General features: G+C 52.4%; 11 protein-coding genes across 11 annotated transcripts; 7 read left to right on the top strand and 4 right to left on the bottom strand.

Annotated features, from left to right (window-relative positions):
• Nucleotides 1-317: 317 nt before the first annotated feature.
• A1O1_06282 (cytochrome c oxidase subunit VIIc) lies at nucleotides 318-622 on the bottom strand (the record flags this gene model as incomplete). Its single annotated transcript, XM_007727161.1, has 3 exons — nucleotides 318-340; nucleotides 391-423; nucleotides 475-622. 3 exons carry the CDS (start codon nucleotides 620-622, stop codon nucleotides 318-320), a joined length of 204 nt encoding a protein of 67 aa, XP_007725351.1.
• A 357-nt stretch (nucleotides 623-979) lies between these two features.
• A1O1_06281 (uncharacterized protein) lies at nucleotides 980-4,255 on the top strand (the record flags this gene model as incomplete). Its single annotated transcript, XM_007727160.1, has 2 exons — nucleotides 980-4,023; nucleotides 4,075-4,255. The coding sequence occupies 2 exons, from the start codon at nucleotides 980-982 to the stop codon at nucleotides 4,253-4,255; spliced, it is 3,225 nt and encodes a 1,074-aa protein (XP_007725350.1).
• A 978-nt stretch (nucleotides 4,256-5,233) lies between these two features.
• On the top strand, nucleotides 5,234-6,202 carry A1O1_06280 (uncharacterized protein; the record flags this gene model as incomplete). Its single annotated transcript, XM_007727159.1, has 2 exons — nucleotides 5,234-5,306; nucleotides 5,361-6,202. The coding sequence occupies 2 exons, from the start codon at nucleotides 5,234-5,236 to the stop codon at nucleotides 6,200-6,202; spliced, it is 915 nt and encodes a 304-aa protein (XP_007725349.1).
• A 759-nt stretch (nucleotides 6,203-6,961) lies between these two features.
• Nucleotides 6,962-7,939, bottom strand: A1O1_06279 (cytochrome c heme-lyase; the record flags this gene model as incomplete). The annotated part of the gene is made up of 1 exon (XM_007727158.1): nucleotides 6,962-7,939. The coding sequence occupies one exon, from the start codon at nucleotides 7,937-7,939 to the stop codon at nucleotides 6,962-6,964; it is 978 nt and encodes a 325-aa protein (XP_007725348.1).
• Nucleotides 7,940-8,496: 557 nt separating this feature from the next.
• Nucleotides 8,497-9,784, top strand: A1O1_06278 (diphosphomevalonate decarboxylase; the record flags this gene model as incomplete). Its single annotated transcript, XM_007727157.1, has 2 exons — nucleotides 8,497-8,561; nucleotides 8,653-9,784. 2 exons carry the CDS (start codon nucleotides 8,497-8,499, stop codon nucleotides 9,782-9,784), a joined length of 1,197 nt encoding a protein of 398 aa, XP_007725347.1.
• A 798-nt stretch (nucleotides 9,785-10,582) lies between these two features.
• On the top strand, nucleotides 10,583-12,159 carry A1O1_06277 (uncharacterized protein; the record flags this gene model as incomplete). Its single annotated transcript, XM_007727156.1, has 2 exons — nucleotides 10,583-11,477; nucleotides 11,588-12,159. The coding sequence occupies 2 exons, from the start codon at nucleotides 10,583-10,585 to the stop codon at nucleotides 12,157-12,159; spliced, it is 1,467 nt and encodes a 488-aa protein (XP_007725346.1).
• Nucleotides 12,160-12,851: 692 nt separating this feature from the next.
• A1O1_06276 (uncharacterized protein) lies at nucleotides 12,852-13,834 on the top strand (the record flags this gene model as incomplete). The annotated part of the gene is made up of 2 exons (XM_007727155.1): nucleotides 12,852-12,935; nucleotides 13,706-13,834. The coding sequence occupies 2 exons, from the start codon at nucleotides 12,852-12,854 to the stop codon at nucleotides 13,832-13,834; spliced, it is 213 nt and encodes a 70-aa protein (XP_007725345.1).
• A 1,603-nt stretch (nucleotides 13,835-15,437) lies between these two features.
• On the top strand, nucleotides 15,438-16,862 carry A1O1_06275 (uncharacterized protein; the record flags this gene model as incomplete). The annotated part of the gene is made up of 1 exon (XM_007727154.1): nucleotides 15,438-16,862. The coding sequence occupies one exon, from the start codon at nucleotides 15,438-15,440 to the stop codon at nucleotides 16,860-16,862; it is 1,425 nt and encodes a 474-aa protein (XP_007725344.1).
• Nucleotides 16,863-17,299: 437 nt separating this feature from the next.
• A1O1_06274 (uncharacterized protein) lies at nucleotides 17,300-18,206 on the bottom strand (the record flags this gene model as incomplete). Its single annotated transcript, XM_007727153.1, has 4 exons — nucleotides 17,300-17,671; nucleotides 17,727-17,861; nucleotides 17,920-17,948; nucleotides 18,026-18,206. 4 exons carry the CDS (start codon nucleotides 18,204-18,206, stop codon nucleotides 17,300-17,302), a joined length of 717 nt encoding a protein of 238 aa, XP_007725343.1.
• Nucleotides 18,207-20,039: 1,833 nt separating this feature from the next.
• A1O1_06273 (uncharacterized protein) lies at nucleotides 20,040-21,659 on the top strand (the record flags this gene model as incomplete). The annotated part of the gene is made up of 5 exons (XM_007727152.1): nucleotides 20,040-20,105; nucleotides 20,156-20,173; nucleotides 20,220-20,559; nucleotides 20,608-20,758; nucleotides 20,792-21,659. 5 exons carry the CDS (start codon nucleotides 20,040-20,042, stop codon nucleotides 21,657-21,659), a joined length of 1,443 nt encoding a protein of 480 aa, XP_007725342.1.
• A 371-nt stretch (nucleotides 21,660-22,030) lies between these two features.
• On the bottom strand, nucleotides 22,031-24,322 carry A1O1_06272 (uncharacterized protein; the record flags this gene model as incomplete). Its single annotated transcript, XM_007727151.1, has 1 exon — nucleotides 22,031-24,322. One exon carries the CDS (start codon nucleotides 24,320-24,322, stop codon nucleotides 22,031-22,033), a length of 2,292 nt encoding a protein of 763 aa, XP_007725341.1.
• Nucleotides 24,323-24,590: the final 268 nt, after the last annotated feature.

Here is a 24,590-nt window from a genome sequence, read left to right as displayed (position 1 = left end):
CAGATACAAACTATTTCACGGCGAAAAATAAAATGTCGTCGGATAATTAAATTTACTACGTCAATCCGCGTATTCTGATTGGACCATTTCCCGCAATGCACATACACAGAGTACGGAGAGGAGAGGGCGGAACAGTGCGCCAGAGATATCCAAAGCAGATCATAAGAGACAAGTTGCGTGAACTGAAAGCCTTTGTGATGATTGTGTATTTATTCAGGGCTCTGTACAGACACCGGCCACTGGGAGCGCCACTCCCAGACCTGATTCGACGCGACCTGTAATGTTCTCCCAGCAGACTTCTGATTCATCCAAACAACTCAAGCCTTGTAGGTGTGCCAAACTGCCATTGTGTAAGTAAGAATCCCCAGTTATCCAGCGTCGAATACGTACCAGCCATGCCGAATGGGATAAAGAATCCAGTGGCTACAGAATGTTCAGTGTATTGCCCCCGCCTGTCGGAAACAGGCCTCTTACCCATAAATGTCCAGTATCGCAGCCAGAAGAATCGTGTCTTAGGGTTGAAAGGTAAACTGGCTCGCGGGCCTTCGGGATAGTGGTAAGGGCTGGAGAATTGAGGTCGGGTGGTAGAGAAGCCGCGGCGGGCAATCTGTTGTGTTGCCATTCTGGCGCGGAGCATGGTTTGGGCGTTCATCTGCATGATCAGCATACTGTACAGAAGCGACGGAGGCAGACATACATCGACAGCTTCTCTCACACTAAGAGTGATAATGTTCAGAGAGGGACAGAGTCGTGAAGATGAGTGAGTCTCTCATAAGTCCGTCAGTCATTCCACCGGATTGAAGCTGCAGGAGCTATGAGGCTTGGCAAGGCTTCGGCAAAGTTGCCCCGTTAATTTACCCGCAATGGATTTTCTTTCCCTCTACTGCGTTACGCTTCTAGTCCGTCTACCGCAGATTTCTCTGTTCGCGACATTCCCATTCTCTAACGCAGTTTGTGGGGCACCCACAGCTCAGTCAATATGGATGAGCTCTTTGATGTCTTTGAGGACAATCCTCAAGGTGGGCAACCCGCCAACAGCGGCTCCGCTACACCCCACAAGAGAGAGCGAAAGCGGCTCAAGCGACAGGCGAATGGTGAAGTAAAGGATGCGGTCAACGGTGACGAGGCACCCGCCGCCTCTAGTGATGTGAATACCTCAGAGTCTGAACACAATGGGTCCACAAGTCCAGCTGGAAATGAGGCAGGCGTGAAGCGTCTGCGTTTGGACGATGAACCGGAGCCCGTCGTCACCGACACCTTTGAAACCGAGCAGTCCAGAGAGGTGGCGGCATCTGCCGGCTTGCAGGCATCCAAAGAGGAGGAGAAAGTCATTCTCTCACACCAAGTCCGTCATCAAGTAGCCCTTCCTCCCGACTACGACTATGTCCCGATTTCCGAACACAAACCTCCCGCTGAGCCCGCGAGAACATGGAAGTTCCAGCTCGATCCTTTTCAGCAAGTCTCTATCGCATCGATCGAACGCAACGAGAGTGTTTTAGTCTCAGCACATACTAGCGCCGGCAAGACTGTCGTGGCTGAGTATGCCATAGCACAATGTCTCAAGAACAACCAGCGGGTCATCTACACAAGTCCTATCAAAGCACTGAGCAACCAAAAGTACAGAGAGTTCCAGGCCGACTTTGGCGACGTTGGCTTGATGACTGGAGACGTTACGATCAATCCTACGGCCACTTGTCTCGTCATGACCACCGAAATCCTGCGCTCCATGCTGTATCGAGGATCCGAAATCATGCGAGAGGTTGGATGGGTCATTTTCGACGAAATCCATTATTTGCGAGACAAGACTCGAGGTGTGGTTTGGGAAGAGACGATCATCCTGCTTCCAGACAAAGTGCGCTATGTCTTCTTGTCGGCAACCATTCCCAATGCCATGCAGTTCGCCGAATGGATCACCAAGACACACAACCAACCCTGTCACGTCGTCTACACTGACTTTCGACCAACTCCGTTACAACACTACTTCTTCCCAGCCGGAGCAGATGGTATTCACCTCATTGTGGATGAGAAAGGTGTCTTCCGAGAAGACAACTTCCAGAAGGCCATGAGCACAATTGCTTCCAAGCATGGAGACGACCCTGCTAATGCCATGGCTCGTCGAAAAGGCAAAGGAAAGGACAAGAAGTTGAACAAAGGAGGGAATAAGGGTCCTTCCGATATCTACAAGATTGTCCGCATGATCATGACCAAGAACTACAACCCAGTCATTGTGTTCAGTTTCAGTAAGAGAGACTGTGAGGCATATGCAATCCAGATGAGCACCATGTCTTTTAACGACGATTCCGAAAAGGCGATGGTCTCCAAAGTTTTCGACAGCGCACTGGAGATGCTGTCCCCCGAAGACAAGAACTTGCCACAAATCCAACACCTGCTACCGCTGTTGAGGCGAGGCATTGGCATTCATCACTCTGGCTTACTACCCATTCTCAAAGAAACAATTGAAATTCTATTCCAAGAAGGGTTGATCAAGGTTCTGTTCGCGACCGAGACCTTCTCGATCGGACTCAATATGCCTGCCAAGACAGTGGTGTTTACCAGTGTCCGCAAGTTTGATGGCATCTCACAACGTTGGGTTACACCATCCGAGTTCATTCAGATGTCTGGCCGTGCTGGCCGTCGTGGCCTCGATGAGCGCGGTATCGTCATCATGATGATCGACGAGCAGATGGAGCCTACCGTCGCCAAGGAGATTGTCCGCGGTGAACAAGACAAACTAAATTCCGCATTCTATCTCGGTTACAACATGATTCTAAACCTGCTACGCGTCGAAGGCATCTCTCCAGAGTTCATGTTGGAGAGATGTTTCCACCAATTTCAAAACACTGCCAGCGTGTCGGGGCTGGAGAGAGAGCTGCAGCAATTAGAGACCGAAAAGTCTGCTATGGTAATTGAGGACGAGAGCGCCATTCGTGCATACTATGAACTTCGAAAACAGCTGGACGTCTACGGCGAAGACATGAAAAATGTCGTCATCCACCCAAACTACAGTCTGCCATTCATGCAACCGGGTCGCTTGGTCGAAGTCAAGGACGGCGAGAATGATTTTGGGTGGGGAGCGGTGATCAACTTTGCGAAAAGAAACCAAGGTAGATCTAACGAGAAGTTGACTCCTCAGGAAGAATGGATTCTCGACATCGCGCTCGAATGCGCCGAGGGTCCAGCTCCCGCTACCAAGACGTTCCAGTCTTTGCCAGCCGGCATTCGTCCTCCTCAACCTGGCGAAAAGTCCAAGATCGAGGTGGTTCCAGTCCTCTTGAAATGCGTTCAGAAGATCTCTCACGTCCGCATCTTTCCTCCCGCGGACATGACAGACCCGGAGGAGCGCAAAAAGGTCCAGAAATCTCTGGCAGAAGTGAAGCGACGGTTTCCGGATGGTCTGTCGGTGTTGGATCCAATCGAGAACATGAAGATCACGGATAACTCCTTCAAGGAGCTTCTTCGAAAGATTTCGATTATGGAGTCTAGGCTCATGGCCAATCCTCTGCACAACTCCCCGCGGCTGGAAGGTCTCTACAACCAATATGCAAAGAAGGTGGAGTTGACCAACAAGATCCGAGCCCTGAAGAAGCAGATCCAGGATGCCCACGCCATCATGCAATTGGACGAGCTCAAATGTCGCAAGCGAGTCCTTCGTCGACTACAATTCATCAACGAGGATGAAGTTGTCCAGCTGAAAGCTCGTGTTGCCTGTGAGATCAGCACTGGGGACGAACTGATGCTTAGCGAGCTCTTGTTCAATCGATTCTTCAACGACTTGACCCCAGAACAATGTGCTGCTGTCATGAGCTGTTTCGTCTTCGAGGAGAAGGTCAACGAACAGCCGACGTTGCCAGAAGATCTGGCAAGACCTTTGCGCGAAATTCAGAAACAAGCTAGAATTATCGCCAGGGTGTCAGCCGAGTCGAAGTTGCCGGTCAACGAGGAGGAATACGTGCAGAGCTTCAAATGGCAGCTGATGCCTGTGATGTTCGCTTGGGCTACAGGAAAATCATTCGGCGATATCTGGTAAGTGGGCTGGCGACTGTCTCATAAATTCTTATACTGACTGCGTTGTAGCAAAATGACCGATGTTTACGAAGGTAGTCTGATTCGGACTTTCCGACGACTCGAAGAAGCGTTACGGCAGATGGCTGAAGCTTCCAAAGTCATGGGAAGTGAAGAACTGGAGAAGAAGTTTGAGGAAGCGTTGAGCAAGGTAAGACGAGATATTGTGGCCGCGCAGTCACTGTATCTCTAGATTCGACATGCCAGTGAAACGAGCGTGCTTTGAGCGATGCATAGCGACTCTGTGGGAGTCATGGATTTTTACACGGTACAATACCCACGGCTGTTGGACAATACCATTTGCACGAAGAGATCCCGTGGGCAAAGCAGGTATGATGTTATTGCCTGGATAGCTGCCCCACGAGCGAACCCTCTTACGCTGCGTTGCGTATTGTCGAAGGCCATTGCTGTTGCTGCTGTATGCAGAGTATTCTTTCTTGTCATGAACACACCCCAATCAATACGTTTCAAGCCTTGCAGTGGCGGAAAGCTGCACTAAAACGCAATTGTTGTTTGACGTTCTCATAGTAGAGGCTGCAGCCGTAGACAGGCCGTGTAGCATTTTCCTTGTCGAAACCGAGATGCAATCAACGTACTAGAGGGGGAGGCAAAAGTGCTTTGAGACGTACGGGGGACGGCTGGAGGGAGATGCAAGCTGCACAGACCCGCGGTGGATGACGGTTCGATGGCGACCTCAGACTGTAAGAAACATTTCTGTGGACTGGGCAGTGACAGACACTGCAGTAGTAGTAGTAGTAGTAGTAGTAGTAGTGAAACAGACCTGTTGATCGAGTCGATGGTCCGAGGAGTCAGTGCGAATCAATGATAGCAAATCAGGGTGCGTCGAGGCAGCGGGCAAGGAAGTTGTCAACTCATTAACTTCGCTCCAAACTCGAACTCCACCAAGTAAAGTGCGTTGCCATCACATCCATCTCCAATCCCTTGGAATCAGGTGCAGTTGAAGTGGTGGCAGCCTCCTCACCGCCCGCTCTGCCTTGTTGATTGGCACATCTACTGCTTCTTCTTTCTTCCCTTCTTTCACCACTCTCTGTCTCATCGAGATAATCTACATCCACATACCGCCTGAACCTCCGCCAAACACCACAACCCATCGTCTACTGTGTTTCAGGCAAACAAGAGCGTCCCTGAACATCCGGCTTTCGCAGCCACCATGAATAGCCTGGCTACGCCGCCAGTCCCTCCGCATTTCCACGAGCACACTCGTCTCTCTCCCAGCAGATCAAGTCAGTTGCCTGCTGTGGCCTCCATTACGTGTGGTGTACTAACCGCCACTGCAGTGTCTGTCACCGCCCCCTCTCGAAAACGAAAAGCGTCACCCTCCCCGGATCGAGATGATGAAATGTCCACCTCGCCTGCGATATCCAACGCTCGACTCCCGCACACCTTGACACCTTCTTCGAGAAAGAGAGCTCGTCCGAATCTGGCTGGCAGGGCACTGTCGGTGGACAGACTGCTGGAAACACTGGATAAGGATGCATTGAGATCAGTCCTGAAATCCGTGTACGATAGAAACCCTGGTCTACGAGATGAAATCATCCAAGTCAGCCCTCGACCAAGCATTCAGAGCACACTACAGGTGCTACGGAAATACTACAACCGATTAATGGCGTCTTTCCCTCTGGACCCGAACCCACGATCCGACTATTCCTATGATCGAGTTCGTGCTCCATATCACGATCTCCTGGAGGCTCTCACCGACTTCACACCGCACTTCTTGCCACCAAATGAACAACAGTCTTCGATATCCCTCGAGTATCTCAACGGAGTGACGCAGATTATACATGACCTGCCCGATTGGGACAACCCGCAACACAATCTGGCCAAGCAAAATGCCTATGATGAAATCTCAAAGGCCTGGGCCAGTGTCATCAAAGAAGCTAGCAAGAGGGGTGCCGGTATACAACTACAATACAATGGCTGGGAAGAAAAACTCAGAGCCCACAACGAGAAGAGCGGCGGACGATTGAGGGAAGCCTATGAAGCTCTCGTTGACGCTCAGGGATGGCTGAGGCCAGCGAATCAGTCGGGTCACCAGCAACAGCAGCAGAGTATTCGACAACAACTATTTTCCAACACCTACGGTACGGAGCAACCCATGGTCCGAACAGGCAACTGGTAGAGGAGAATGGCCGGAACGAGAAATGGCCAACTCGAGACACCAGAACAATGAACAATTCCAGCATACAAATGGAATCATCATGCGATGCGTACAAAGTCACGTCAGAAACGATTTTCCTTTGTCACTGGGTGGGATGAGTCTGCACCTTGATTTTTAATCATCATGAATTGAAACGGCCTGCATTCATATGCACCATTGTGGTGGGGTTTGTTGCATTTCGTCCATAGAGGGATCTATTCCTAAGAACATAACTGCAGAGGCGGCAGAGCAGGTTGCCTACGCACTGGTCCACATTTGCACCTGGATTCGATGGGTTTGCTGGCGTTTGTTGGCGTTAATGAGGATTCCTAGGCTTTCATGAAGGAGCAGCCTTGAAGCATTTGTTGTGGCCTGATTTTGTTTTTTCGATGATACCACGGAGAGCAACGCCCGGTCGGGGCAGCAATACACCTCTTTTTACCTTATCAGCTCGGCTCGGCAGAGTTATCAGGTAGTCAGTGCAACCGGCCGAAGGTAGAGTGGAGGTGTAGGCGGAGCGATCCGTAATGCAGAGACATACAATTGAGTAGGTAGTGCTCTGGAGAAGAATGTAGAAGAATGGCATTTCCTTTGATCAGTACTGTTGATATGTACAACGGGCGAAACATGTAGTACTGCAGAGAGTGGGATCATCTTCCTCGTCACCTTTGTACAGTTCGTGGCCTTCTATGGATGGAATAACATTATACAATATGGTACATTTCCTACAGCTGTTCACTGTCACCTCCAACCCAGGGAGCGTTCGGCCCGCATCTTCCAGCCCTCAAACGTGTTCAGCTTGGGCCGGACATCCAGATAGAAGTTGAGAGCAGTATCTCGGGTCTGGGGCTCCGACTTGCCCTGGTAGAAGTCGATGACATATTCGACCGTCTGGCCGTCGCACCGTTCCACCACCCAGTCATGCCGGTCAAAGGGCTCCGTATAGCCCATGAACGTCTTGACGCGGGCCTTGGGCGACTTGGCACCACTCCCCAGACCCTTGAATGACAGCAGCTTAGGTCCGCCACACGCCGCGGAGGAATCGCCTTCCCAGCTTTTGATCAGCGACCACGCACGCTCGTTGACGGCGTTGTGGATGGGGATGATGTGGCTGATGGAACTGACCAGATCCGCCGGGTTGGAGGAGGTCTGCTTGCGCATGACGGCGTTGAAGAACTGCGATTCACTCGGGTAGATCCAGTTGCCGGAGCTGGACACGCCTGTCTCTGCTTCGTTGTTCATGGGGGTTGCAGGACTTTGGCCGAGCCCGGCGGAAGGTATGGCGCGTGGAATGGACGAGACAGCACGCTCTTGAGATAGGGGGCGTGGAGTCTTGAACTGCGGTTCTGTGTTGGGTGACTGTGATATTCGGTCGGAGGAGCATTCTTCAAAAGAGCCATAGGAGGTCGTTGGCTTGATTGCTGTTGCTGGTTGCTGAGGAGCTTGGGAGGGTAGCGGGATTGTCGGGTGCAAGGGTGGTAGGGATGGGAGAGGTGTGTTCGTTTGCGTGGCCGGTTGGGATTGGGATTGAGATTGGGATTTCTTCTGCGCTTGCTGAAGCCATAGGGCTCTTGTTTTTGGGTCGACCGGACATGCTGAGGCCGGATCGCTGGTCGACTGCGGAGGGATTGGGTGTGGTGGATGCGACAAGACTTGAGGTGTAGGAGGAGGAGGAAGAGGTGTAGAGTCGGGAACCGGGTCGGCCTTCCACCAGCCCATGTTGGAGGAACGGATATATGTTACAATACAGTTGGAGCTGGAGTTTGTGTTCTGGCGAGGGCTGGAAATGTTGTTGGCAGGCTGAGATGAAGGAGAACGTTGAGTGTTTTGTGAAGTTTGCGAAGAGATCGGAGACCAAACTGCAAGTTCTCCAACGAGTTATTAATCAATCAATCCTCGACTTTCTCAGCCTCACTCCGATAAATGCGTCCGTCTCTCTCATCACCACCATTCATAGGCCAGAATCGCTTCAGTTCCTGCCCGTCACCGGCGATCTAGGAATACGGCGAACAACGAGCCTTGCCGGGGGATGGTATCGCAGTATGATCCAAAGGTGCTGAGTAAAAACAACCGCTGTAGAATCATTGGACATTTGAACCAAGCCACGTGACACCGACTTTCTTTGGTCGCTCCCTTTTGCCCGCATTTTCTCCAGACTATTTACTCTTTACTCTGCACTTGCGCCCACACATTTGGAACAGTTATTCCAGAGCTTCAGACCTGTCTGCCCTAGTACTCCTCACCATTGTGGTCCTTTCGTGCAGAGTGTAGCCATCATGTCTGGCTCCTCCCAAGTGTACCGTGCAAGCACGACTGCTCCAGTCAACATTGCGGTGATCAAGTAGGTACGCCGCCGCCGTTGTCCCTCCCGTCCGATCAATCAATGAAAGATACGTCGCAACAGTGTTGAAGGGTTCTAACGTTGGAAACAGGTACTGGGGTAAAAGAGATACAGCTCTTAATTTGCCCACCAATTCCTCACTGTCGGTCACGTTGTCGCAGAAATCCTTACGGACACATACGACAGCATCATGTTCGGAATCCTTCAGTGGTCCTGACTCTCTTATTCTCAACAACGAGCCCGAAGACATTCAGTCCTCCAAACGAACGCAAGCATGTCTGAAACACCTCCGGTCACTACGGGAACAACTAGAAGCAAAAGATGCATCTCTGCCTAAATTGTCCAAGTTGACTCTACGCATTGTCTCGTCCAACAACTTCCCTACAGCCGCCGGTCTCGCTTCTTCGGCAGCAGGGTTCGCAGCGCTAGTCAGAGCGATTGCTGACCTTTACGAATTGCCTCAAACACCGCAAGAGCTATCTTTGATCGCAAGGCAGGGGTCCGGGTCAGCATGCAGAAGTCTAATGGGTGGCTATGTTGCTTGGCGAGCAGGAACCAAAGAAGATGGCAGTGACAGCATTGCCGAGGAGGTGGCGCCAATGTCGCATTGGCCTGAAATGAGAGCGTTGATACTGGTGGTCAGCGCGGAGAAAAAGGGAGTGCCTTCGACGGCGGGGATGCAGACCACGGTCGAAACGTCGACTTTGGCACCAGCACGATTCAATGAGATTGTCCCCAAAAGGATGGCGGAGATCGAGAAGGCCATCCAGGAAAAGGACTTTGAGACTTTCGCCCGCATCACCATGCAAGACTCGAATTCGTTCCACGCGATCTGTCTGGACTCGTGGCCGCCAATCCACTACTTGAACGATGTCTCTCGGGCAGCCATGAGTGCCGTGGAGACGGCGAATCGAAAGGCAGGCAAGTTGATTTGCGCGTATACATTCGATGCCGGCCCAAATGCGGTCATTTACTATCTGGCAGAACACACACATGAAGTCGCTGGGGTGTTCAGAAGTGTTCTACCGAGGTTACCGGGCTGGGAAGGGGAATTCGCAGAACAGATTCGACCTAATGAGTACGGCAGCTTGGATTCGAAGGCGCTGATGACTCTGAAAGCGGGCATCAGTCGTGTCATCTGTACAGGCGTCGGTGGAGGCCCGGAGAAGATTGAAAAGCACCTGGTTGATGAGAGTGGGAAAGTGGTACGCGTTGAGGGATGACGGCGTCGCTGTTTGCACAGGATGTACCGGCAAAGGAAAGTGGCAGGAGGATGGAAGAGACACTGGTCGATACGAATATCGTAGCGAAGCAACTATTCTGTCTTGATTCTCGTATGGGTCGTTAACATCGCGCTGGGTTTGGCATCCACCGTATCTTCGTTGCGCGTATCGCGTATACTGGCTGAGGGATCTGACTTCAACCTATGTTCGTATCCCAGGTCTATAATAGAATTGGATATAGACGAACCAGGAGATGTATTGTAAGTATATCCCTTACCTCGGTATCTCGATCCTGACGGCACTCGATCGGCTCCAATGCCCAATCAATGACTATAGGAATGAACGAGGATCAGAGTCGTCTACGCATCTCTCCACACTTTGGGACTGTCTCTCCGCAGACTTGCCACCACCATCTCGGTCCAGACGTCAGCCAACCACTCGGGTGCAGGTATACACCGCGTTGGATTGACCTCCAAGACCTCCAAGACCTCCATCCAGCACCCCGGTGGCGCTCCCAGTCTCGTATCGAATCCCAAACTTGAACCGAAGCAACCCTCCGAGGCTGATTCTTGACTTTGCCAGGGGGGGGGGTAAGCACTGGCACCTCAATCCAGATACTATCAGTCAGACCTGTTTTTGGTCGGTTACTGCAGTTTAATACATCCTCCCTGCCTCCAAGATTCAAACAGATTCTCACGTTCCAGTAACCTTGAGCCACTATTGTGCATTGAGTAGGTCATTCCTACTATACATATCTCTCTCCTTGTTGTTCAAACTGGAGAAGCCATCGATTGCACGATGGGTGACAACGATTTCGATGTGATCATCATCGGTGCTGGCATCAGTGGGATCAACGCCGCGTATCGCCTGCAAGAAGGGATCCCAGACTATTCCTATGCCATCCTCGAGGGCCGACCGGAGATGGGAGGCACCTGGAGTCTCTTCAAATATCCCGGCATCAGATCCGATTCCGATCTTCACACATTCGGGTTCGCCTGGGACCCATGGAAAGAAGATCGATCCATTGCCGATGCATCGTCGATTCTCAACTACCTGAAATCCACGGCCGAACGACACGGGATCGACAAGCACATCAAGTACCGGCACCAGGTAGAGTCTATGAACTGGTCGACCGAGAAACAACATTGGCAACTCGAGGTCACGGTCGACGGCACCGACCGGCGACGATACTATGCGCGACAGGTCCTGATGGGCACCGGCTACTACGACTATGCCCGGGGTCTGACCACTCAGATTCCCGGCATCGACAGCTTCCAGGGAACCGTCATCCATCCGCAATTCTGGCCCGAAGACCTCGACTACACCGACAAGAAAGTCGTCATCATCGGCAGTGGGGCCACCGCGGTGACACTACTGCCCAACATGGCGGACAGAGCCAAATCGGTCACCATGCTTCAACGATCGCCCAGCTATTTCCTGCCAGTGCCCCTAGTCGTCCCGATGGACCGGTACATCAAGAAAATCCTGCCGGAGAAATGGGCGTACAAACTGATCCGGCTCCGCTTCCTGCTGGTGGGCTATCTCTTCATCCGGTTCTGTCGCCTATTCCCCAACCAGGGGATCAAGATTCTTCGAGCCGCGACCGAGAAGGAACTTCCCAGCAATATTCCCTTCGAGCCGCATTTCGTGCCAAAGTACAATCCATGGCAACAGAGGATGTGTATCACGCCTGGTAAGTCAATACCAAACAAACCTTTCTCCGTTTTATGGTTTCATCAGGACTCTCGTCTGGAAACCCCCAAAGATGAAGAAACATGCTGATCCTCCTTTTGTGTCTTTCAGGCGGCGACTTCTTTGCAGCCCTCCGCACCGGCAAGGCCGACATCGTAACCGACACCATCGACACCGTCAGTCCGACGGGCATTCGTCTCCGGTCTGGAGCCAGTCTGGACGCAGACATCATCATCACCGCAACCGGCCTGAAAATCCGATTCGGAGGCGGCGCCAAAATCCTGGTTGACGGCGATCCGTACCAGATCTCCCAGAAATACGTCTGGCGCGGCGCCTTGCTGCAAGACCTGCCCAACTTCGCCTTCGTCTTCGGGTATACCGATGCCAGCTGGACCTTGGGCGCGGACGCCACGGCTCAGTTGTGGGTGCGGCTGCTCAAGACGGCGCGAGCAAAGAACATGACCAGTATGGTCCCCCGGGTGGGCGAGACGGAAGAAGTCCTGGACAAGCCGCTGCTCAATCTGAACAGTACATATATCAAGGCCGCTGAGCAGGACAATGTTCTCCCCAAGGGTGGTGATCGTGGGCCGTGGCTGTTTCGGAGCAGTTACCTGAAGGACATGTGGCATGCCAAGTTCGGCGATATCCAGACCGGGTTGCAGTTCTATCGGGTGTCGAGTTAATCGCAAGAAGGAACGTACTAGATGGTCATCGTTCAACCAATATGGGGAGCAATGTTATACTGTGAGCTGTAGACGCTGGTTACTGGGTTTCATGGGGGGAGGATTGTATCTATTTCTCCCCAGATGACGGAATGAAGGGTGCCTAGGAGTACAAGTCTTTCACTGTCCCTGGCGATGGATGGTCTCATGTTTTACGGTGCGAGGCTGACAAACAGACAGACAGCGGGAGTTTGGAGAAGCATTGCGGTACTAACAGCATGGTATTTAGCCCAATTGTAAGTTGGCACCAATCACACCATGTTCTCATAGATTGAGAACCGCGCCATTAGTGAAATCAGGCTTAGCGTTTGGGTTAATATCTCGTGCCTAATCGCAATCACTGCAGGCCACGGGGCGCTAGACCCTTCTGGCCACTGGTTATCGTGGCACTAGTACACAGCTGTACAACGGTAGTACTAGTACACTACTACCTTGGTAGCTTAATCACTCTACTAATAAAAAGGAATATTTTTTCTCCGTTCTCTTCCTCACCTCCTTCCGCCTTACCCACTGCATACAACTACAGTCCTTCTACCACTTAACAAGCAGCCTATCTATCAGCACCACACCCGGTCGGTTGCACTCATTCAATCCGACAGCGAGTTGCGCACAGAAAAGACCCGTTCTACAACTACATTCTTTTCCGGGGAACAATGGGTAACGGAGCCAAAGCCGCTCAGAAGCGCGAGCGGAATGCCAAAGACGGCAAGAAGGAGCCGAACAGCCAGTTGAAATCGGTACGTTGTAGCATTTCATATCTTCGTTGGTGCTCTCGTTGGCAAGTGTTTGTCTGCAATGTTTCCGCTGCCTGTTTCCAACATGCTCGCGGATCGAGTTGGCCGGCAGGGGCCGTACATGTTTTGATCCTGGCTCGAGTCCAATTTTGTTTTCTCGATATTCCCGCATGTGACCGAGGCATAAAGCACAAACTGCTGTGTTTTGTTTTGGTCTTTGATCTTTGATCTTTGATATTGAGAACTCGTTGTGCTTTGATCTTTTGACTGGGTCTTCCTCCCAAAACGCCCGTGCCATTCTTGTGGTCGAATCAAGCCGTTCACCGTTCACCGTAGACCGGTGACCATGGAATGTCTACATGGCATCGAACGGTGTACTCGGCTGTAGGGGAACGTGATGTTGCGTTTTCGCCCATGCTGCCGGGATTCAGCCCTACTCGACATGAGACCCAAAGCTCAGGACCCGGACACAGGCCCCATGGCCTTTGGTGCTATGGATATTACGACTCTGGTTTAGGTCTGTGACCTGAACTTATACAAGCGAGCGAAGGATTCCGTTTCAAGGGCCTTAGGGCCGATTTTGTTCACTCTTCCAGAGGAGCTCCTCCCGGTGATTTGGGTGTTTGGATCTATTTTAGGCATCTCGTGCCTCATCGATTCTTTTCCTATTCCTTGCGTTTTGATTCTGAATTCAGTCTGTCCTTTGCCACTGTGTACTCTCATACAGTCTTTCCAGGAGATAGACCTCACCGACTGACATGATTGATGTCTAGAACGCAAAAGCCCAGTCGATCAAATGCAAGATCTGCTTCGCCACCTTCCAGAGCACCACGGCGCGCAAGGGTCTTGACGAACATGCAAGCAACAAGCACAGCAAGCAGTACGAGGACTGTTTCGCCTGAGATTATACATCAACGGCGCAAACATGGAGAGACAGGCATCATCAATACAACGATATCAACCACCGCACTACGGGTTCCACTTCTTCTTTGCGGAGGGCGTTGATGACGTGCGGTACAAATACGCTTTAAGGCCCGCTGGAGGTGGATGTTGCTGAGACGAGCTGCGCTGAAAGGGCTGGGAGAAGGAGTGATGGTGTGTCAACCCATGAGATATGGCCCCTGGCCAAGACAGAGAATGAAGAGAACGAGAGATGCGACGATTCGGTCTTGTCCAACAACGAATCGAACAGGAGTGCGGAAAAAGCGCAGAAGGCGACCGCGTTGTCTAGCGAGAGGAGTTACAGGTTCTGCTCTTTTGGTCTGCTCTACTTGTTGCTTGGGGAGCCTCGATTTACGAAACCGGAGCTCTTCCCCGCCTGTTCCTGGATGAGATAGAATGATGCTTTACATTTCAGCTCAGATTGAGCGTTGTGGATATATATTTTTCTCTGCATTAGTTGCCTCATGTGTTTCCGGCTTCGAATCATATATCAAGCTAGCAAGGCAGCTGTCTGTCTTTCGACACGTCGTCCTCCTCACACTCACGCTTTGGCCAACCAAAAGCGATAACCCCGGGACTTTATGAAAGGATGGATCTGCAATTGGAACTGACTGAGACACGCCGCCTCAAGGAGCGAAAGAATGGGCCACGCATGGTCTCTGAGGGATCTCTGATATCACAATACCTTGATGCCTACGTAGGCATCAACAATCTTTCTTACATGAAGGAATACTGGCCCTGCTTACCAATCTGAGATAAGTATCAAGGAGAACCCCCGGACTTCGGCGGTGATTTGGGTGTACTTGTACTCTGGTGACTCTTTATCGGTCGGTGCGTATGTAGGCGATATATAGCCGTGGACACTAACACTATGCAATACTACTTTGTTATCTAGTTGGATGGGCAAAACAGTCATTTGCCATGACGATCTACATACTGATGCTGGATAGATTGATGAAGTTCAGGTTGATCTGCCTGCCAGTAGGCACCAGCGTGGTATCAAGGTAGTACTTAAGTACCTTAGCGTGCATTAGGTACCTTAGTAGTAGTGCTAAAGGACTAAGTACGCTGATTTTTTATACTAGTAGTGGAGATCGTCATATATCTGCCCAATCAACTGCTACAGCATGCCACATAAACATAGTACTAGTAGTATAGTACTACAGACTAAATGGACGCCGATCAAGTCGGGAAGAGATGCCTGGTTGATCCAACAATTACCTACTTGGGTAGTAACAATCGTTGAGAAGGCTTGCTGCCTGACCGATCGTCATATCCATCTTATCCAGTTCTACCTCAGGTACGGTACATTAGGTATATATATATAAACGTTGCAGGATCGCACTCTGGTCGTTGTCAGACTGCAGTTTGCAGTGGTCGAGACAGAATCCTTGGAGGTCGGTGACTACATACCTGCATCGACATCTCGTCAATACCCTCATTAGCAGCATCTAGTGTGTTGGAGGGCACCTCGGGTGAACAAAACAAATCATGACGATAAACGACACACTCCGTATCGACATCAAAAGCCCTGGTTCAGACACCACTGCTACGGCGACCACCATGGCCGAAACAGAACCGGCTCCTTTACTAGGAGAATCGACTCCTCCTCCTCCTCCTTCAGCACTATTCCACCGCTCTCTACAGCAGCAACCGGCCAAAGTGATCTCGGCCAAGGGGATCTACCTGACGCTCGACACGGGCCGAGTGGTGATAGACGCGTGCGGCGGCGCGGCGGTGGCATCGCTCGGCCACGGCAACGAGGAAGTGATCCAAGCCGTAGCCGAGCAGATGAAGTCGGGCGTCAGCTACGTCCATTCGCTGACGTACACGACCGATGCGGCGGAAGAGCTGGCGCGGCATCTGATCGACGGGCCGCAGGGCGGCGGGCGGTTCGGGCTCACGCGAGCGTATTTCGTCGGCAGCGGCAGCGAGGCGATGGACTCGGCGCTCAAGCTGGCACGGCAATATTTCTTCGAGCTGGGCCAGCGGGGCCGGACCAAACTCGTGGCCCGCCGGCAGGCGTTCCACGGCTCCACGGTGGGCGCGATGAACGTGAGCTCCAACGTGCCGCGGAAGGTGCCGTATGCCAATTTCCAGCTGGACAATATCAGCTGGGTCAGTCCGGCGTATGCGTACCAATATTCCAACTGGCAGCGAGGCGAGACGGAGGAGGAGTTTGCCCAGAAGCTGGTCAGCTCTCTGGACAATCATTTCCAGAGAATCGGGCCGGACAAGGTCATTGCGTTTGTTGCAGAGCCACTGGTCGGCGCCACCAGTGGCTGCACGCCCGCTCCCAGGGGCTATTTCAAGGGAGTCAGGGAGGTGTGCGACAAATACTCGATCCTGCTGATCCTGGATGAAGTCATGTGCGGCATGGGTCGCACGGGGACCATGTTCGCCTTTGAGCAGGAGGGGATCGTGCCAGATATCGTCACCATCGCCAAAGGCCTCGGTGGAGGATACGCGCCCATTGCTGGCATGCTGGTGCATCAGAAGGTTGTCGAGGTCGTGAAGAAGGGCACGAGCAGCTTCAACCACGGCCATACCTATCAGGCCCATCCCGTAGCGTGTGCTGCCACTTTGGCCGTCCAGAGGATCATAGCACGCGACGGCATGATCGACAATTGTGCTCGCATGGGCCGCGTCCTGCACGCTCTGCTCGTCGAGACTTTCGCCCAGGCCAAATATGTCGGCGACATTCGAGGCCGCGGTCTGTTCTGGGGACTCGAGTTTGTCCAGGACAAGGCCCTGCGCAACTCTTTCCCTCCCGGGGTCCTCTTCGCCGCGCGCTTCCAAGCAATCGCTTTCGAGCTCGGCGTCGCCATCTACCCGGGCGCCGGCACGTATAACGGTACCCGAGGAGACCATGCCATCGTGGCTCCTCCGTACAACATAACGCCAGACGAGTTGATCAAGATCGTCGACACTCTGAAACTGGCCTATGATCGATTGGAGAAGGAGATTGACGACAGCGCTTCAGAATGAGCTCGACTGCAGTGGAACAAAGGCGGGATGCCGGATTGGAACAGAGATGCAAACGCATCGCCGAAACCCCCCCTGATCAGACGATTGGAGACACCAACAGACTGTTAACAGGTCGTGCTTCAAGTCTCTGAACATTAAAATTACTCTGTCACTGGTCAATAGCCGTCAATCACAGCCAGCAAAGACCTCATCGATATCCAGATCGGTTCCAGTCGTGATCCGAAGTCCTGTAACCTGCATTCTGCATCCAGTGTCGTAGCCTCCAGATTCGTCTCTTCCTGTATGGAGCTTCGCCGCAAATGCCCAGGTGCGATGTTTCGAACCAATGCCGCCGATGCTGGTCAGCCCTTGAACTCCATCCCATGTCCCTTACCCATGCCAATTATTCATAATGCATGTCCTCGAAAGATGATTTTTGAACCCGCGAAATTGCAGCTCTACCGTACCGTCACTTCCGCCTTGCCACTACTCTCGGGTCGAGATATCTCTCCCAGCTCGCTGCCTGTCCCACTCTGACCTCGTCTTCGTCCCGGAAGCAGATGGAAATGATGTTTGCCGTCTTCCTTCACAGGAGCGGCGTCGCTGCTGGAGTCGCCGAACCGGGAGAGAAAGCTTTTCTTTTTGGGCTGTTGTTTCGGCTCTTCGTTCAACTTGACATCCTCAAACCCCTCTTCCTCTGCTGTGGGCTTCTCAAACGTGGTGCTGTTCAACGTGGATCGGGTGGGGAATCGAGTCGACGGTCGTGAGTCTAGTGATGTACGCGAGTTGAAGCTGTCCGTCAGCACGATGGGGGACCGGCCGGAAATGTCCTGCAACGCGTGTCAGTGAGGTACCTCTGTTTTTGTAGACGCGACAACCACTTACGAAAGACCGTCGGTAGGACTCGAAGGATTCACGGGAAATGGAGAAAGGTTCGTTCTCGTTGAAGCAACTGCGGTGATTGCTGCTTGTGGTAGATGGAGATTTGACCCAGAAGGGCTTCTTCTCTGTCGGAGATGGCTAGAACCGGCGTCAATCGTAGTCCACAAGATCTGGGCGTGTGAATTCCCTTGCTTACAGGCAGGTATTCACCACTGTCGTTGACGGCTGAACACACGGTTAGCCCGGATTCTCTTGTCTACCTCATGCAAGGCATTTGGCGGGGCAGTAGGAGGGCGACATACAACTCAACTTGAATTCATCCGGCGCCTCTCGTCTTTCTTTAATCCCAAGGGCTACAGAAGGTTTGTCTCTGTACGGGCTGGTGACGCTTCCATCGTTGGATGTCGGGCGGCTGTTCTCGTCGACGGGCTCTGTGCTGACCGTGGGCCGCTTGGTAGTGAAGGGCATACGAAACGGAGGCATGGTCGGCGATCCTGGGTTCTATTGTTGCGTAAGGTTAAATCTATTGAGGGAGGATCATACAAGGGGCGAGGATGAAAAAGAAAATGTATCTCTGTTTGTTCCGCAAGGGAGATACGTGCAGTGCGACAGGATAGAAAAGAAGTCGTAAGGATGGAGGTGGTGGTGACGGTCACGAGCGGCAGGGTTGCGTTTTAGTTAAAGAATCAGCACCCGGGTAAGGCCGCGAGGAAGCTACCCACCCGGGAGGACCTGGCCTTTGCCCTGAGATTACTCTGGTTTGGTAGGCTTGAGATACCAGGCAGGTCTTCAATGGGTGCTGTGCTGCAATCTACAGTACCTCAACACTGTAGCTTAGTACCTAGCACCTGGTACCGAGTTATTGAACAGTACATACCTATAGCCAGTATAGCACACTATTGCTGCCGCGCCGTGGTCTCTTCGGAAGGCCGGGAATCAAACACAGCGACCCTTTATTGGTTTTATTGGCTTTATTGGATGTATCCGGCGCCTCTACCGCTGATCGCGAACCCTTTATCGATTGACTCCAGTGGGTTGGACCCCTAGTCGCTTTGTCAATTACCCGTCAGCCACGTACTAGTGCCAGTGCTGTGTTGTGTGCGCCCGATTCCAGTGCATATCTTGCGGCACAACTTTTGCTAGGGCAAATACTGACCATCGAGTCGGCCTTTCTCTCTCACACATGCAAGGTACGGATCACTGATGGGGAAGCACGAGACAGATCTGTCCTCATCCCATACCTCGATATCCGTGGACCCTGAGCTGTGAAACATGCATCGTTGTTTCCCTTTTTCTTTGTCGTGACGATCTTCTTCTACTCTGTATTCATCTTTTAGTGGAAGACAAAGATGGCCGGTCCTCTCCGATTAGACCGGTTCTGTATGATATAATCGTCCAAGCCACTTGAAGTCAATCAGTCGATCCAGAAAACTCCACCGCTTGACGTTGGCGATCCAAGCTCCGGTTAACAGGCCGTGGCGTGGCGCAACTCCGCAAGGCGTGCTCAGGATGGGGATGTTTTCTTGGGAGACGACATTTGCATCTCTCATTCTCCATCTCTGTCTCCAGGCCGACGTGTGCAGAGTACCGTAGCACTGCATATACGCGTGGTCCTCCTCTACCTGCAATGCCATGTGCCCTACCGTCTCTTATATTTTGGTTGCCCTTGGCCCTGTTACCAAATTGTGATGAGCGTTATCATGTATCAGGGAGGTTGAGTGATCCTTTCAACGGTCATGCAGGTTCGAGGTCATGGACCGGAGTGCGAGAAAGGTTGTTTTCGTTGCTCTGGACACGCGTGTTGACATGGAGGAAACTGTAAGGTATGCTGAAAATGTGGTGGGATCGGCCAGCTGCAGGACAGTCGGTATAGATGCAGTGGTGGAAGCTGAAGGCGCAGGCAACTATCGCAGCATTCGCCTGGATGCCTCATGTTGATTGATCTCTCCATGTTTCTCGTTCTTCCAAAAGCCATGGCGGCCCTCCTAGGTTGGTCCATTCATCTTCAAGTTCAAGTTCGGGTTTTCGCTGCTTGCTGTTCGTCTGGCGCGGGCAAGAATGGAAGCCGCGATGGCAACTCTTCTTCGTTCCTGTACCAATCTCAAGCAGGTGCCGCCGTCATCCAACCTCACCAGCAACACTGCTCTGTCTTCACTTTGGTTTGCTCTCTGCTCTGTCATTCGTGCTGCACTTCACTATTTCCACGGTTGCTCTATCGTTTGTGCGGTACTTGTCTCCCTTGCTCTACAGACATGGGGATGCCAACCTTCATCATTCCGAGCCTCTAGCATCCATACCATATGGTCGCTCATCAGCATGCCTGCTTTTTTTCCAAATGGGGCTTTCTTTGTGGATTGGCCAACATGGGCCCGACTGGCTATTGTGAGTTTCATTTGGCCAACACTATCTGCTTCGGGCTGACTGGTACGTAGATTCTAGGTGGCTTGCTTGTTCGTTCTCCCGCGACTCCGTCAATCTCAAATCTAACTCCCTCAGACCATAACCTTAATCACTGGTTTCTGTGTGAAGTTGAGAAATTGGAGGAAGAACATCCGGCTGGAGAAAAGAGCCGCCGAGGAAGAGGCTGAAAGGGGAGAGGTAGCTCTTGTCGGCCGATCAAGCGATGACATCCCTTTCGGCATTCGTGCTCTGTTGGAGGACTCCGAAGTTGAAGGCGTCTGGAACTCGCGAAACGTCACTCCTCTACATTACAATCCTACCGAGCAAGATCGCCCGGTGGCCTTTCTCCAAGCCACAGTTGCCCCCAAGACAGACTCCTCCACATCATTCACCTGCCTCTACGATCCTGCAGATATAGGCCTGACAGCACCAAGTGGTAAGGTCGCGACAGCTTTCTTGTCCTCAAAGCTCTAACGTTCTGCAGATCGCGGACCGGTCGTCAATTCGGCAGTAGTGATCGATCCGCCTCCTGGAACTTCATCTATGAAACAGAAGAGAAAGACTCTGATCATCAGCTACAATGGCCCATACATCCGATCGGAATCGGCGGGAACTGTACCAGGTAAAGTAGCATTGTGTTTCGACCGCCAACTAAAATCGTGTCCTAGACCGCTAATCGGTTACACAGCCGTCGACTCTGCCACACCGCAAGCGAAACCAGGCAGCTCTCCGTACAAAATGCATCTGCGATCAATCGCTAGCCAGCCCTCTTCTGGAAGCCGCAGATTCGTGATCGGAAGCCGACAGATGGGATCGGCTGGATATAGACGGGCGGAAACCAAGTCTGACTGTCACCCGCTTGAGCGCATGGAAGCCCACCGAAAGTTTCATGCTGCAGAAAGCGGACAACTCTTGCCCAGGGATCAACGACATACCGACTTGATCCTCACATCACCTCTGGCACCGTCGCTTCCGGATGGCGAGGATAATGATTCACTCCCCGCTCGTGCTTTATCTTGGCCCTCTAGGATAGAAGACATGAACCTGGGCAAACAACAATCTCGCAAAGCACTGAGGTTGGAAGGTCCGCGGCCTGTACCTTTCCGCGCCTTCGTGGAATCGCTGCCTTCTACCAAAGCCCCTCCATCAGCATGGACACAAAAGACTCAAGCCAAACTCAACGCGAACATGTCAACTTCTTCCAAAGGGAGTGACACGAATTCGAAGACGTCCACGCACACACCGAAGTCATCCATAAGCTCTAGTGTGACCAGCGCATCCACTTCGCGTACCGATTCGATCTCCATCCCAAGCACCCGGGCTCGGAAGATCAACGACGGGTTTGAAGTGTTACCAGCTGGGACATTGGCCAAGGGCCCCAGTGTGAAGGAATTCGGCCTGTGGCCCGAGAATGTGAAGGCCATCAACAAGCCTAACAAGCTGCGGAAACATTCTCGCTCGGATGCAGGAAGTCGTCGAAGTTCGACAGAAAGCCGAAGATTCAGCGACGAGAGCTTTCGCTTGCCAATTTTCTGAAGTCACTCTGAATTGTTTTTACACTCCAGTCGTGCGTGCTAAGGGAGGCGCTGTTGGATTATGCTTCTTGAGACCTTGGAGGTCCCCCAAGATGATGGGTTGCCGGATCGGGGATGGGACTAGAGGTCTGTCAGGTGTCCAACGCCATGCTTTCGCTTTGAGACTCATGTGTCCTCCAGGATCAACTTCACTTGGGATATCGACGTTCACTCTTGGGGTTTAGGATGCTGTCAGGCGTGCTTAATACGGTGAAGGAGTTAGGAGAAGTACAGCATTAGCATTGAGCAGCCGATGTCGAATGATATGGGCTGTGTCTCCTTCTACGATGAGCATTGGTTCCATGGCTCGCTAATTCCATTTTTCCAAAGGTCTCAACTTTTCCCCCATTGCCTTTGCAGCATCTCGTATCGCTTCATGTCGTCAATCCCAACACTTCTTCTGACTTCGCCTCTGGCCAATTCAAAGTCTGCTGCGACTATCGTGCCTGTTTCCAAAGAATCCAGCTGCGATTCGCAACGGCTAATAGCCGCATAACCTGCCTTTCTCAGCAATGATTCCAGGTCGGCACCGCTGAAACCCTCGCAAGACCGTGCGATGGAGGCCATGGATTCATCGAAAACAAAGTTGTTCAAGCGTTTGCACAGAGTTTGCAAAATATCCACCCTCTCTTCGGCAGTGGGAAGTCCGACGAAGAGTAATGTCTCCAGGCGACCGGGCCTCAGCATCGCCGGATCAATGATGTCCGGCCGGTTCGTTGCCGCGATGACATATATGCCTTCTCGACTATTGCCAACGCCATCTAGCTCCGTCAGCAGAGTGTTTACCACCCGCGCACTCGCCTCGGACATGGTGCCGTCGCGTCGGGGCACCAAGGCATCGAGTTCGTCAAAGAAGATGACCACAGGCACGCTGGATCTCGCACGGTTAAAGACCTGTCGGACTGCACGTTCAGACTCGCCGACATATTTGTTGAGCAACTCGGGACCCTTGACACTGATGAAGTTGGCGTGACTCGAGTTTGCACATGCTTTGGCTAGCAATGTTTTCCCGCAGCCAGGCGGACCCCAAAGCAGGACGCCAGAAGAGGGGGTGATGCCAAAAGTGGTATATACCTTCGGATTCAGAATGGGATAGATAATGGCCGTCTTCAATTCCGTGATATGATTCTTCAGTGCGCCAATCGAGGTGAACGTCGTGGAAGGGATCGTGGCGAAACCTTCTCTCAGGGCGGAAGGTTGGATTTGCGGAAGAGCAGTCATAAAGTCGCTGAAGGTGATTGATATTGTCGCATCATCGTCATTCGGCTCTGGAGGGTTCTCGCGAGTATACTTGATCAGGCGACGGAGTGAGGCTATTGTAGGTGATACCGTTGTCGCCGCCTGGTCAACGTCCATGGAAGTTGTTTCGGAGTTGGCCTTCAGAGTGTCGAGGTATCGTTTGATAGCTGCCGCGCCGGCCGTCGAGACCAGATCGTTCAAATCTGCGCCCACGAACCCGGGGGTCCGTGTGGCAAGGAGTGAGAAGTCTACGTCAGGTGCGATGCTCGTCTCCTTCGTGAGGGCCCGCAAAATCTGTTCGCGCACAGGTTCGTTTGGTACGCTCATATTGATTTCCTTGTCGAAGCGCCCACCCCTTCTCAAGGCAGTATCGAGACTGTCCGGACGATTTGTCGCAGCCAACACAATCACCGGTTTCCCATCCGTCTTCTCCAGTGCAAGGTCATCCATGCAGGTCAGCAATTGCGCGACTATGCGCTTTTCCATCTCCCGCTGCGCAGATTCGCGCTTGGGCGTGATGGCATCGATTTCGTCAATGAAGATCAGACACGGAGCCGCTCTTTTGGCCTCCTCGAAATGGTCGCGCAACGCCTTCTCCGACTCTCCCGACATCCCTGAAACGATGCTTGGCGCTGAAATGGAGATGAAATTGACACCCAACTCGGCTGCGAATCCGTTGGCGATCATCGTCTTGCCGCACCCTGGTGGACCGTGGAGCAGGACTCCCCGAGGAGGTTGGACCTTGCTGGATGTGTAGATCTCCGGCCTGGTCATGGGAAGGACTAGTAGGTCTTCAAACTGCTGGATCACGGCGTCGACGCCGCCCATCGAGGCAAGCGAGACGTGAGTCGGCGGAGATTTGTCAATGGCCGGATTGGAGGCAGCAGTTGTGTGTTTGCGGCGCTTTTGGTACGGCTCGTTGTTGGCCGAGCGGCGTTTCGTGCCGGAGGAAACTGGTTCAGAGTCCATGGCAAAATTGCCCCTTTCTCTTCCCACTACTATTTCCTGGTCTCTTCTGGGCGATGCCGATGCGTCTGGTGTAGAAGTTCCGGAGGGTCTTGCCCATGCTCCCACAATGCTTCTGTTCAGGCCGCTGGAAAGTGAGCTCTGTTGAGGCTGCTGTTGTGATTGCGAGGTCTCCTGTGTGAGCTCGTTGTCCAACTCCTCAGAATCGACCTGCGCATCTTGTTGGATCGTCTCGAGAACTCGTTCGATGCTGTCTTCCAGTATTTTCTTTGGTTTGCGGTTCAGACTAGAATTTGAGGCTTTGATGGCGTCGTATACTGTGGCAAAAGAGAGACTGCTGGAGGTGGCGTCGGGGTCGCCGTATTGTGTGCGCTCGTCGATGATCGCGCGGACGACTTGGTATACCTGTATGCATTGCATTTGTCAATTATGAGCACTCTTACTACATCGCGGTAGTAGGAAGCCATGGAGTCAAAGATACCTCTCTGTCCAATCCCTGGCTCAGTGCATGATGCCGCCGATGGGCTCCGCGAGCCATGATGGTTGAAGACCGAGTTCAATCGACTTTTTTTCAACGGTCAACTTATGGTCAATGGTCCTTTACAATTTAGTGGCGACGACGTCAACTTATATACTAGTGGTAGATCATGTGCCAAGCAAGGCAGGTATTGCGGACCAAGAGAACAGA

Source organism: Capronia coronata (genome assembly GCF_000585585.1).
Source record: "Capronia coronata CBS 617.96 chromosome Unknown acBCG-supercont1.5, whole genome shotgun sequence".
NCBI lineage: Eukaryota > Fungi > Ascomycota > Eurotiomycetes > Chaetothyriales > Herpotrichiellaceae > Capronia > Capronia coronata.
Note: the sequence above shows the minus strand (reverse complement) of the source record. Positions and strands in the feature narration are given on the sequence as shown.